The sequence below is a fragment of the Hemitrygon akajei genome, chromosome 13, assembly GCF_048418815.1.
Source record: "Hemitrygon akajei chromosome 13, sHemAka1.3, whole genome shotgun sequence".
Classification (NCBI taxonomy): Eukaryota; Metazoa; Chordata; class Chondrichthyes; order Myliobatiformes; family Dasyatidae; genus Hemitrygon; species Hemitrygon akajei.
This window is the reverse complement of record NC_133136.1, coordinates 9,909,108-9,923,157: the sequence shown is the minus strand read 5'-3', so window position 1 is coordinate 9,923,157 and position 14,050 is coordinate 9,909,108. Positions and strand designations below refer to the sequence as shown.

At 40.2% G+C, this 14,050-nt stretch overlaps 1 protein-coding gene across 10 annotated transcripts in view; it reads left to right on the top strand.

Annotated features, from left to right (window-relative positions):
* LOC140737630 (transcription factor 4-like) overlaps nt 1–14,050 on the top strand; it is a 653,305-nt gene that overhangs the window by 149,511 nt on the left and 489,744 nt on the right. For all 10 annotated transcript variants that reach the window (XM_073064119.1, XM_073064122.1, XM_073064118.1 and 7 more), the window contains one exon: nt 4,528–4,589. In XM_073064119.1, the coding sequence (XP_072920220.1) occupies nt 4,528–4,589 (62 nt within the window). The remainder of the gene's footprint in view (nt 1–4,527; nt 4,590–14,050) is intronic.

Genomic DNA, 14,050 nt, shown 5'->3' with positions numbered 1-14,050 from the left:
TTGCTGTTTTGTGAGCAGATTTGGGCAGTTTCTCTAAGAAAAGGTGTGCTGACATTGGAGACGGTCCAGAAAAGGTCCACAAAAACAGTTCTGGGAATGAAAAGATTAAGGACGTGAGGCGTGTTTGATGATTCTGGGTCTGCGCTCACTGAAGTTGAGAAGAATGTGGGGGAAATCTCATTGAAACCTATCAAAAGTTGAAAGGCATAGACAGAGTGGATGTTTCCGAGAGTGGGGGAGCCTAGGACCAGAGGGTACGTACAGCCTACAGGGACCTTCATTTAGAACAGAGATGAGGAGGAATTTCTTTAGCCAAAGGACACTGAATCTGTGGAATTCAATGTTTGCTAAAGTGGGAGAGTCTAGGACCAGAGGGTACAGCCTCAGAAGAGAGTTACCTCCATTTAGAACAGAAATAAGGAAGAATTTCTTTAGCTTGAGTGTGGTGAATCAGTGGGAATTTATTGCCACAGATAGCTATGGAGGCCAAATCATTGGGTATGCTTAAAAGCAGAGGTTGATAGGTTTTTGATTAGTAAGGATATCAAAGGTTATGGGAAAAAGGCAGGAGAATAGGGTTGAGAGGGATAATAAATCAGCTGTGATGGAATGGCAGAACAAACGTGATGGGCCTAGGGGCCTAATTCTGCTCCTATGCTGTACGTCTAATATCACTGACAGGTGGCGTGAAATTTGTTGTTTTCTGACAGCAGTACAGTGCAATACATGAAATATACTATAAATTACAATACGAAATATATATCTATAAAATGAAATAGGTTGCGTAAAAAGAAAGCAACAATTGTGAGGTGGTGCTCATGGGTTCATCGTCCATTCAGAAATCTGTTGGTGGATGGGAAAAAGTTGTGTGTGTGTCTTCAGGCTCCTGTACCTCCTCTACTTGCTTGCAGGAAGTATGGCAACATCTCTACTTACTGCAAGAAAGAACAAACTTTCATGATATAACACTTTGCATGTTATCAGCATTTCCTCAGTGCTTCCAACAGTGGATTTTTTGTTATCCTGGTTTATGATACCTTCACAGCCAGAACCATGAAAGGAAATGACAAACCGGTGGAAAGAGCTGGGAATCTCAAAAGGCATCAGAACTACTGGGTACTCCAAGTTCAAAGTAAATTTGTTATCAAAGTATAGATACCATCAACAACCTTGAGTTGGGGGCGGCACAATAGCATAGTGGTGAGCACAACGCTTTACAGTATAGGCGACCCAGGTTCAAATTCCACCGCTGCCTGTAAGGAGTTTGTGTGTTCTCCCTGTGACTGTGTGGGATTCTTCTAGGTGCACGGTTTTCTCCCACAGACCAAAGATGTACCAGTTGATAAGTTAATTGGTCATTGTAAATTGTCCTGTGATTAGGCCATGGTTAAATTGTGGGGGATTGCCAGGTGGCGTAGCTCAATAGGCTGGAAGGGTCTACTCCGTGTTGTATCTCGATAAATAAATAAACAAATAGAAATTTGCTTGTAGACGCTGATAGAAAAATAGTGAAATACAATAGAATCCATGAAAAACCACACACAGACTGAGAGATATCCAATGCAGAAAATCATGCTAATATTAAAAAAGTAGATAAATATTGCTGAGAACGTGAGCTGGAGAGTCTACAAGCTGTGGCGTTGGTTCAGTGCTGAGACAAGTGAAGACAAACTCCCAGCAGATGAAGTAGTATTATTGTTGGAGAGAAGAAGATAGTTTTTGGAAAGCCGTCTTTTGATTGTTTTGTGAGAAGTAATCCTTTGATTGTAAAGTTCTGTGACAATCCTTCAGGGTTGAAGATGACTTTTATAGATGGAGAATAGACTTTATTTATTGTACACTAATCTTTCATCCTTTGACTGCTGACTGAATGATTACTGTGATTTTAGAATAAGTAGATTTTTCATGTTCCTTCATCTGCCTAGTTTGGTTCTACAGTGCCAGACCATGTCACTCCTCTGAATCCAATCAATTATCCACTATTTGAATCTATTACAAAATACTTAACTGTATTGTTTCTTGACTCTCTATTTACTTGTTATTTTTATATTTGTTCTCCTCATCCACATCTTTCTTCCCGTGGTAAATTTGAGGATTGACTTTTAATCGGCTCTTTGATGGGCACAGGGATGATAGGAAGTTAGAGGGCTATGCACATGGACAGGGTTAGATTGAGCTTGGAGTAGTTTAAAAGGTTGCCACAGTGTTGTGGGCAGAAAGGGCCTGTACTGTGCTGTAATGTTCTGTGTTCACCATAGATATGTCCAAAATCTCCTCACAAATTTCCCCTCACCATTAAAAATGGAGGGCTATGTACGAGAGAAGAGATAGGTTGATCTTTTAGTAGGTCTTAAGGGTTGGTGCAACAGTAAGGGCCTAAGAGGCTGTACTGTGCTGTAGTATTCTATGTTCGATGAACAGATTGGACCATCATATTCTAAGAATTGAACTTATTTATCATAGAGCTGTATAAACGTGGCATAGAAAACTATTTGGCCACTGGTGTCAACTGAAAGTATTTAGCCTATTTCGATTTTTCCAGTTCGAGCTCTGTAGGTTTAGAAGTTACAGTACGAGGAGTGATTGATAAGCTCGTGGCCTAAGGTAGTAGGAGTCAATTTTAAAAAAACCTAACACATTTATTTTTCTACATAGTCCCCTCCTACGTTTACACACTTAGTCCAGAGGTCGTGGAGCATACAGATCTTGGACCTCCAGGAAGTGTCCACAGGTAGGTGATTGATAAGTTTGTGGCCTAAGGTAGAAGGAGATGAGTTATACAGCTCTCGTTACATGCACATGCAGGTCAACTCTTTGAGTGATAATGCAGAAAGTTTGAAGTTAATAACTCATCTTCTACCTTAGGCCACGAACCTATCAATCACCCCTGTTGAGTTATTAACTGATGAGTTATTAACTTCAAACTTTCTGTATAATCACTCAGAGTTGAACTACATGTGCATGTAACGAGAGCTGTATAACTCATCTCCCTCTACCTTAGGCCACGAACTTATCAATCACCCATCTGTGGACACTTTCTGGAGGTCCAAGATCCGTATGCTCCACGACCGCTGGACTAAATGTGTAAATGTAGGAGGGGACTATGTTGAAAAATAAATGTGCTAGGTTTTCTGAAATAGACTCCTTCTACCTTAGGCCACAAACTTATCAATCACCCCTTGTAGTCAACTGCAATAAAATTACCCGAGGAAGTGAGAGGACATTTTTAGACCATAAGACACAGGAGCAGAATTAGGCCATTTGGCCTATAAAGGCTGCTCAACCAGTCCACCATGCTTGACTTATCTGCTGCTTAACCCCATTATTGTGCCTTCTCACCATAATCTTTGATACCCTGACTAATCAAGAACTTATAAACCTCCACTTTAAATATACTCAGTGACTTGGTCTTGACAGCTGTCTCTGCAATGAATTCCAGATTCACCGCCCTCTGGCTAAAGAAATTCCTTCTCATCTCCAATCTAAAGGGACAGACTGTTCTATTCTGAGGCTTTCACTATTAGAAACATCCACTTTATGTCCACGCTATCTAGACATTTCCTTAGATCTATCAAATGCTCTTCTTATGTTAACTGAAACTCTGCCTATTTCTCTCAGCCTGCATCTAGACAACAGCCCTCCATACCCCTCCCATCAAAAATTCGTTAAATGCTGAAATCGATCCCACATCCACCACTCCTGTTGGTAACTCATTCCATCTTCTTACCACCCTCTTGAGTGAAGAAGTTCTCCCTCAGGTTCCCCTTAAATATTTCACCTTTCACCCTTAATATATGACCTCTAGTTCTAATTTCACCCAACCTCCATGGAAAAAGGCTCCTTGCATTTACTCTATCTATGCCCCTCATTATTTTGTATACGTCTATCAAAGTTCCCTCATTCTCCTACACTCCAGGGAGAGTAGTTAATTTCATAGTTAACATTGTCATAACTTCAAAGGTCTGCATCAAGAAGCATATGTAGTGAAGTATGGAGCAGATATCACTATCATTGGGTTATTGATTGACAAAAAAACAATTTTCCCATTGATCGTTGACTTGAACTGTAAAATAGAACAAAGGTATTGGGGCAAAGTGCTATCTGGACATCAGTAGCACATCTCAGGTCATGTAGAAGCCTCACACCAGTAGATTCGGGAACCAGTGGGATAACTTCACTTGCTCCTTCACCAAACCTATAGACTCACTTTCAAGGATTTTTCATTTCATGTTCTTGATATTTATTGCTGATTTATTTATTTACTATTTTTTCTTTTGTATTTGCACCATTTGTTATCTTTTGCACCTTGGTTGCTTGTCTATCCTGTTGGGCGTGGTCTTTCGTTTATTCTACTGTGTTTTTTAGATTCTATTGTGTGTATGCCCGCTAGAAAATGAATCTCAGGTTTGTATATATGGTGACATATGTATACTTTGATAATAAATTTACTTGTACTTGGTATTTTGTACTACATTCACCATTGCCTAAGGCACTAATGTGGATATTTCTTCTTTATCTTGCATTTAGATCTGGAAGACAGGTCAAGCTCTGGATCTTGGGGAGCCAGTGGTCATCCCAGTCCTTCCAGGGTAAGACAACACATTTTATTATTATTATTACTACTTACTATTAGTGGAGCAGACTCAAAAGGCCAAATAGCCTAATTCTGCTCTTAAGTCGTATTCAAGAACCTTATCAATTTGTTTAGTTTTTGTTGATATTCATAAGTTAATTTGGTTCAGAAGGTATTTTGTTATATAAAAATAAAACTTCAAAGCAGTTAGAGATATTGCAAATATTTTTATAATATTTCTACAAATTTAGTTTTTAGTCATAATGTTATGCAGGAAGGAAATGGAGGTTTTGGTCCAATTTGTCAACACCGAGCAAAATGCCTACCTGAAATGGTCCCATTTGCCCGTGTTTGGCCCATATTACTCTAAATCTTTTCTATCCACATATTTGTACCTTTTTTCATAGCTTCCTTTGGCAACATGCTTTGTATATCCTCATTTTATATATCCCATCTGGCTTTCACTCACCATGATTGTATGTCCTATAGTTTTAGACACCCCTATACTGGGGGAAAAAGCTATGTCCCCCACTTATCTGTGCTTCTCATGAATTTCATATACCTAATTCCTGTTATTTGGGAGCAGATTCATGGATTTGGTAAGTGGGACAGAAGAAATGACCGCGAGTAAGCACATTAACTATTTATCTACAAACAGCGAAACACTCAAGCAAGTATGTACAGTGGTATGCAAAAGTTTGGGCACCCCTGGTCAAAATTTCTGTAACTGTGAATAGCTAAGTGAGTAAATGATGACCTGATTTCCAAAAGGCATAAAGCGAAAGATGATGCGTTTCTTTAATATTTCAAGCAAGATTACTTTTTTATTTCCATCTTTTACAGTTTCAAAAACGAAAAGGGCCCAAAACAAAAGTTTGGGCACTCTGCATGGTCAGTACTTAGTAACACCCCTTTTGGCAAGTATCACAGCTTGTAAATGCTTTTTGTAGCCAGCTAAGAGTCTTTCAATTCTTATTTGGGGGATTTTCGCCCATTCTTCCTTGCAAAAGGCTTCTAGTTCTGTGAGATTCTTGGGCCGTCTTGCATGCACTGCTCTTTTGAGGTCTATCCACAGATTTTCGATGATGTTTAGGTCAGGGGTCTGTGAGGGCCATGGCAAAACCTTCAGCTTGCACCTCTTGAGGTAGTCCATTGTGGATTTTGAGGTGTGTTTAGGATCATTATCCTGTTGTAGAAACCATCCTCTTTTCATCTTCAGCTTTTTTACAGATGGTGTGATGTTTGCTTCCAGAATTTGCTGGTATTTAATTGAATTCATTCTTCCCTCTACCAGTGAAATATTCCCTGTGCCACTGGCTGCAACACAAGCCCAAAGCATGATCAATCCACCCCCGTGCTTAACAGTTGGAGAGGTGTTCTTTTCATGAAATTCTGCACTTCTTTTTCCCCAAGCATACCTTTGCTCATTGCGGTCAACAAGTTCTATTTTAACTTCCATCAAACAGGACTTGTTTCCAAAATGCATCAGGCTTGTTTAGATGTTCTTTTGCAAACTTCTGACGCTGAATTTTGTGATGAGGACGCAGGAAAGGTTTTCTTCTGATGACTCTTCCATGAAGGTCGTATTTGTGCAGGTGTCGGTGCACAGTAGAACAGTGCACCACCACTCCAGAGTCTGCTAAATCTTCCTGAAGGTCTTTTGCAGTCAAACAGGGGTTTTGATTTGCCTTTCTAGCAATCCTATGAGAAGTTCTCTTGGAAAGTTTTCTTGGTCTTCCAGACCTCAACTTGACCTCCACCATTACTGTTAACTGCCATTTCATAATTACATTACGAACGGAGGAAACCTGAAAATGCTTTGCTTTCTTCTTATAGCCTTCTCCTGCTTTGTGGGCATCATTTATTTTAATTTTCAGGGTGCTAGGCAGCTGCTTAGAGGAGCCCATGGCTGCTGATTGTTGGGACAAGGTTTGAGGAGTCAGGGTATTTATAAAACTTTGAAATTTGCATAACCTGGCCTTTCCTAACGATAATTCTGAACAAGCTATAGCCCTAACAAGCTAATTAAGGTCTGAGACCTTGGTAAAAGTTATCCGAGAGCTCAAATCTCCTGGGATGCCCAAACTTTGCATGGTGCTCCTTTCCTTTTTTCACTCTAAAATTGTAGAAAACAAAAATAATACACTAGTGTTGCTTAAAATGTTGAAAAGAATGTTTCATCTTTAACTTTGACTTTTGGAGATCAGTTCATATTCTATTCACTTAATAGACAATAGGTGCAGAAGTAGACCATTCAGCCCTTCGAGCCTGCACCGCCATTCTGAGATCATGGCTGATCATCTACTATCAATACCCAGTTCCTGCCTTGTCCCCATATCCCTTGATTCCCCTATCCATAAGATACCTATCTAGCTCCTTCTTGAAAGCATCCAGAGAATTGACCTCCACTGCCTTCTGAGGCAGTGCATTCCACACCCCCACAACTCTCTGGGAGAAGAAGTTTTTCCTTAACTCTGTCCTAAATGACCTACCCCTTATTCTTAAACCATGCCTTAACTATTCACAGTAACAGAAATTTTGACCAGGGGTGCCCAAACTTTTGCATACCACTGTAAGTCAAGCAAGTATTTATCTAATCACCTAACTTACAAAACTCTGACACTGATCATTCGGTAAGTTAACCCTTCACATTCCAATTCTTCATGGGGGTACACATTCCTAATTCAAGCCCTCTTTCCCTGGTTACATCCTCATTAATCTTTCCTGTACCCCATCCAGCTTAATTTCCAGTTTAGTTTGGCATTTCACAGTTGCATATAATCACCAGTAAACCTGTAGGATACATTAATTTGTTTCCTTTCACAAAAAGCAGTACAATTGCCTGTGACATTAATTAATGCCCTTGAAAGTTAACAATGTTTATGATCTTGCAATTGAGAATTCTTTCTTCTGTCTGGGATTGGAAATAAAAATTTGGTAGGTACTTTGACAGTAACTAGACATTTCCCCCCAGATTTGTAGTCATCATCTTTTTGATGTACCACAGCAACACATATCCATAGCTTTAGAAACATAGAAAACCTACAGCACAATACAGGCCTTTTGGCCCACAAAGTTGTGCCGAACATATCCCTACCTTAGAAGTTACTAGGGTTACCCATAACCCTCTATTTTTCTAAGCTCCATGTACTTATCCAAAAGTCTCTTAAAAGACCCTATCGTATCTGCCTCCACCACCATTACCAGCAGCCCATTCCACGCATTCACCACTCTCTGTGTGTGAAAAAAACTAACCCCTGACATCTCATCTGTACCTACTCTCCAGCACCTTAAACCTGTGTCGTCTTGTGGCAACCATTTCAGCCCTGGGAAAAAGCCTCTGACTATCTACACGGTCAATGTCTCTCATCATCTTATACACCTCTGTAAGGTCACCTCTCATCTTCCGTCGCTCCAAGAAGAAAAGGCCGAGTTCACTCAACCTGTTTTCATAAGGCATGCTTCCCAATCCAGGCAACATCCTTGTAAATCTCTTCTGCACCCTTTCTATGGTTTTCACATCCATCCTGTAGTGAGGCGACCAGAACTGAGCACAGTACTCCAAGTGGGGTCTGACCAGGGTCCTATATATCTGCAACATTACCTCTCGGCTCCTAAATTCAATTCCATGATTGATGAAGGCCTATACACTGTACGCCTTCTTAATCACAGAGTCAACCTGTGCAGCTGCTTTGAGCGTCCTATGGACTCGGACTCCAAGATCCCTCTGATCCTCCACATTGCCAAGAGTCTTGCCATTAATACTATATTCTGCCATCATATTTGACCTACCAAAATGAACCGCTTTACACTTATCTGGGTTGAACTCCATCTGTCACTTCTCAGCCCAGTTTTGCATCCTATCAGTGTCCCGTTGTAACCTCTTGACAGCCTTCCACACTATCCACAACACCTCCAACCTTTGTGTCATCAGCAAACTTACTAACCCATCCCTCCACTTCCTCATCCAGGTCATTTATAAAAAAATCACGAAGAGTAAGGGTCCCAGAACAGATCCCTGAGGCAATCCACTGGTGATCGACCTCCATGCAGAATATGACCCGTCTACAACCATGTTTTGCCTTCTGTGGGCAAGCTAGTTCTGGACTCCTTGGATCCCATGCCTCCTCACTTTCTGAATAAGCCTTGCATGGGTTACCTTATCAAATGCCTTGCTGAAATCTATATACACTACATCTACTGCTCTTCCTTTATCAACGTGTTTAGTCACATCCTCAAAAAATTCAACCAGGCTCGTAAGGCACAACCTACCCTTGACAAAACTATGCTGACTATTCCTAATCATATTATACCTCTCCAAATGTTCATAAATCCTTTGAGATTTTGAGATATGAGATTTTCTAAATACTTCAGTATAATTGGAGAAAATTTTGCAAGTTTTCCTATTAATATTAGTGTTTATTTTATTACTTTTCGTATTTACACAGTTTGTCTTTATTTGCATATTGGTTCTTTGTGTGTAGTGTTTATTGATCCTATTGTATTTCTTTGTTCTATTGTAAATGCCTGCAACAAAATGAATTTCAGGGTTGTACGTAGTGACCTATATGGGCAGCACGGTAGCTGGGCGATTAGCACTGTGCTTTGCAGTACCAAGGCTGATGTTTTAATTCCGGCAGCTGCCTTTAAGAAGTTTGTATGTTTTCTCTGTCACTGTGTGGGTTTCCTCTGTGTGCTCCAGTTTCCTCCCTCAGACCTACTAGTTGGTAGGTTAATTGGTGATTGTAAGTTGTCCCATGATTAGTCTAGGATTAAAATTAGGGGGTTGGTCCTATTCGGCGCTGTATGTCAATAAATGAATACTTTGATAACGTTTACTTTGACGATCTCTTCCCTTGCTTCCCATAACATCCACCGTACATGTGGATTTATCCACCTTTATACAATTTAAGACCTCCAACACCTACTCCTTCGTAATATTTTGAGAATACATTTACTTTGAACTTTCTTTTTCCACCCTGATTTCTCCCCCTCCGCACATCCACACTCTGCTTTCACAATCGTACATGCAATGCAGCTGAGCCAAAAACAAGATTTGCTTAAAGAAATCATTTAAGGGATACTTAAAGGTGGAATTCCCCTAGCCAACATTCCATTTGCCTTCTGGATAACCTCTTGGACTGCAAACCAACATTTTGTGATTTGTGTGCAATCGCTCCCAAGGAATGGATTATGGTCATTAATGAAGGATGAAGGAAGTGGGCGATGAATAGAAACTAGTATTGGAGGATCGTTGTTCTTGGTGTACTTGTAGAGTTAATGAGAACTGGCGAATATTAAGACCTTTAAGAGTTAAATGAAGCTTCAAGGATTTTGGGTAACTTGAAGTTAGCAATCATTGGCTGTGGGACGTTGGTACGTTGCAACATGCTGTGGTGCAGAGAGGCTTGGGAGTGATTGTGCACAAATTGCAAAGGGTTGGTTTGCAGATGCAATAGGTCATCGAGAAGGCAACTGAAATGTTGGCCTTCATTGCTAGAGGGATTGAAGTTAAGAGCAGGAGGGTACTCATGGGTTATTATTGAGTTCTAATTAGTCAGCTTAGTTAATAAAGGATTCAGCAGTTCAACCACCTTTTCAAGTGTTTCATTAAATCTGATCAAACCTTTCAAAGTCAAAGTCAATACAATATCAAAGTACGTATATGTCACCATATGCTACCCTGAGTTTCATTTTATGAATTTATGAAAAACTATAAATAACAAATTCTGACTAACAACCGATGTGCAAAAGAAAAATCATGCAAATTATAACAAAATAAAACCTTTTAGCTCTATCCCCCATTAAAGCAGCAAATTCCAAATCCCACTGCCTTCCAGATGGGAAAACTCTCAACCTGATTTTCTTCCTTCCACTATTTTGGTCTAATCTGCAAATTCTGGCAAGATATCTTCTAATCCTGCTTCCAGACGATTCAGCGGACATAAGGGACTCCAGAAATTAATGTTTTTGGACAGCACTGGTTGCTTCAAGCAATCTTGCAAAAAAAGTCCTTAAAATCTGACTTCCTGTTTTCTGATCAATTTTTAATTGTGTTTTACATCCACCCACCAGATTTCTTTGTTTCTTGTCAATGAGCCAGTTTCACAAGTATTGCATTATTTTTAAGCTAAAAGTTTCCAGCCTCTGAGAAAGATTTCTTTGTAGCACTTTGTAGAATGCATTTTAGGAACATTTATTCAAGTGGCATAGGAGCTAGCAGTGAGCGTGATGTTTTACACCGCCATTGTTCCTGACTGGCCTTCAATTCCCGCTACCCACACAAAATGCTGGTGGAACGCAGCAGGCCAGGCAGCATCTCTCGGAAGAAGTACAGTCGACATTTTGGGCCGAGACCCTTCGTCAGGACTAACTGAAAGAAGAGGTAGTAAGAGATTTGAAAGTGGAAGGGCCCTGATGAAGGGTCTCGGCCCGAAACGTCGACTGTGCTTCTCCCTATAGATGCTGCCTGGCCTGCTGCGTTCCACCAGCATTTTGTGTGTGTTGCTTGAATTTCCAGCATCTGCAGATTTCCTCGTGTCTGTGTTCAATTCCCACTGCTGTCTCTGAGGGGTTTGTATGTCCTCCTAAATGATTGGGTGGGTTTTCTGCGGGTGCTTTGATTTCCTTCCACATTCTAAAGAGCAAAGTTCAAAAGTGCAATGCATATTTTATTAGCAAAGTACATAAATGTCACTACATACTGCCCTGAGATTCATTTTCTGCGGGCATACTCAGCGAATCTGTGGAATAGTAACTACAGATCTTTGAAGGATCAATTAGAATGCAACAAACTGTGCAAATGCAAATAAAAATGAATAGCAATAAATAACATGACCATAAGATAATGAGATGAAGAGTCCCCATTGGTTGTGGGAACATCTCAGTGGATGGGCATGTGAGTTTAGTTATCCCTTTTGTTCAAGAGGCTGATGGTTGTGGGGTAGTAACTGCTCTTCAGCCTGGTGGTACAGGTTAGGGTTATTAAGTCGTGGACATGCTAGGTTGATGCCCGAAGCATGGTGGCACTTGCAGGCAGCCCCCATCGTATCCGGAGACTGTGTGGGTTGATGATAGAAAATTACATATTTCACTGTATGTTTCAATATATGTGTGGCAAGTAAAGCTTATCTTTAAATCTTTCAACCTTTATAAATTGAGAAAATTTCTGATGGATCTAATGTTAACTTCTACTCTTATGCTATCTTACTGAAAGTGTTTTGGCATTTTCTGTTTTTATTTCAGATCTCCAGCATCTACCATACCTTGCTAAAAGACCATAGATACTGTATAGGAGAAAATTAGGGCATTTGACCTATTGAGTCTGCTTTACCATACAATCATGGCTGATTTATTATCTCTCTCAGCCCCATTCTCCTGCCTTCTTCCCCGAACCTTTGATGCTCTTATTAATCAAGAACCTATCACACTTCACTTTAAATATACCCAAAGATCTGGCCTCCATAGTCACCTGTGGCAATGAATTCCACAGATTCACCACTCTCTGGCTAAAGAAATTCATCCTCATCTCTGTTATGAAGGAATGTCCTTGTATTCTGAGGCTGCACCATTTGATCCTTGACTCTCCCACTATTGGAATCATACCCTCCACATCCATTCAATCTAGGACTTCCAATATTTGACAGGTTTCAATGAGATCACCCCTCATTCTTCTAAACTCCAGCAAGTACAGGCCCAAAGCCATCAAACTCTCCTTATACATTAACCCTTACATTCCTGGGATCATTCTTGTGAACCTTGTCTGGATCTTCTCCAATGCCAGCACATTCTACCTTAGATATGAGGCCCAAAATTGTTCACAATGCAATAAATGTGGTCTGACTAATATTTTATAAAGCTTCAGCATTACCTCATGCTTTTATATTCTAGTCCTCCCAGAAAGCATGCTAACATTAATGTTGCAAACAGTCTGGCTCATTCCAAAGCAGTTGCTGGAGAGGCATGACATTGTTGACTTCAGAACAATCTGGGTGCTTGGTCTTCCCAACATTTAGTTTGATAAATCTTTTGCCCATTCAGTACTAAACATCAGATAAATATCCTGACAACTTAAGGTTAGTGGAGGAGTTCAGAGACATGGTGTCCACATAGTGTTAGAAACGTGGTGTTTCAGATCATTAAAAAAAAATGTAGTGTGTTGGAGAAAATCAGAATTGGGTTTATTATTACTGACATATGCCATGAAATTTGTTGTTTTGCACAGAAATGCAGTGCAACACTTATCATTACTTTAAATTATAATAAGAATTATATAATTATAATAACGAGGTCATGTTCACTGACCATGCAAAAATCTGCTGGCAGGAGAAGAATCTGTTCATAAAATCTGAAAAATGTATCTTTAAGCGCCTGTACCTCCCTCCTTTATGGTTGTAATAAGAAGAGATTGTGTTCTGGATGGTGAGGGTTCTTAATGATGGAGGCCACCTTCTTGAAGCATTGCCCTTTGAAGATGTCCTCGATGGTAGGGAGGCTAGTGCTCATGAAGGAGCTGGCTAAGTTTGCAACCCTCTGCAACTTTTTCAGTAATTGCACTGGAGCCTTCATACTGGTCTGGAACTGGACTCTCTGACGGTGGTGTCTGAAAAGAGGATGCTGTCCAAGTTGCATGCCATCTTGGACAATGACTCCCATCCACTCCATAATGTACTGGTTAGGCACAGGAGTACATTCAGCCAGAGACTCATTCCACCGAGATGTAACACTGAGCGTCATAGGAAGTCATTCCTACCTGTGGCCATCAAACTTTACAGCTCCTCCCTCGGAGTGTCAGACACCCTGAGCCAATAGGCTGGTCCTGGACATTTCCACTTGGCATGATTAACTTATTATTATTTAATTATTTATGGGTTTATATTGCTATATTTCTTCACTATTCTTGGTTGGTGCGGCTGTAACGAAACCCAATTTCCCTCGGGATCAATAAAGTATGTCTGTCTGTCTGTCAAACTGAGATGCAACCGGTCAAAGTGCTCTCCATGGTTCATCTGTAGAAATTTGCTGGAATCTTTTACTGACAAACTAAATTTCTTCACATTCTGAATGAAATACAGTTGCCATTACCTGGTTTTCTGCATTAATTACTCATGAAATGTGGTCTGATCCTCATCTAAGTCACAATAATAGACAAACACAATCTGCCTAAACTAATAACACACACAAACAATTGTTCTTTTCGTGTCTTTATTCAACACATTGTTTAATCATTCACAGACCAGGCTGGAAAAGGTATGTGAACCCTTGCATTTAATAACTGGTAGAACTTCCTTTAGCAGCAATAACCTCCACCAAACATTTTCTGTATATGCTGATCAGACTTGCAGAATAGCAAAGATGAATTTTAGATCTTTCCTCCATACGAAACAGTTTATCAATATTTTTGGGATACCTTGCATGAACAGCCCTCTTCAGGTCATGCCACAACATCTCAATTGGGTTAAAGTCTGGACTTTGGCT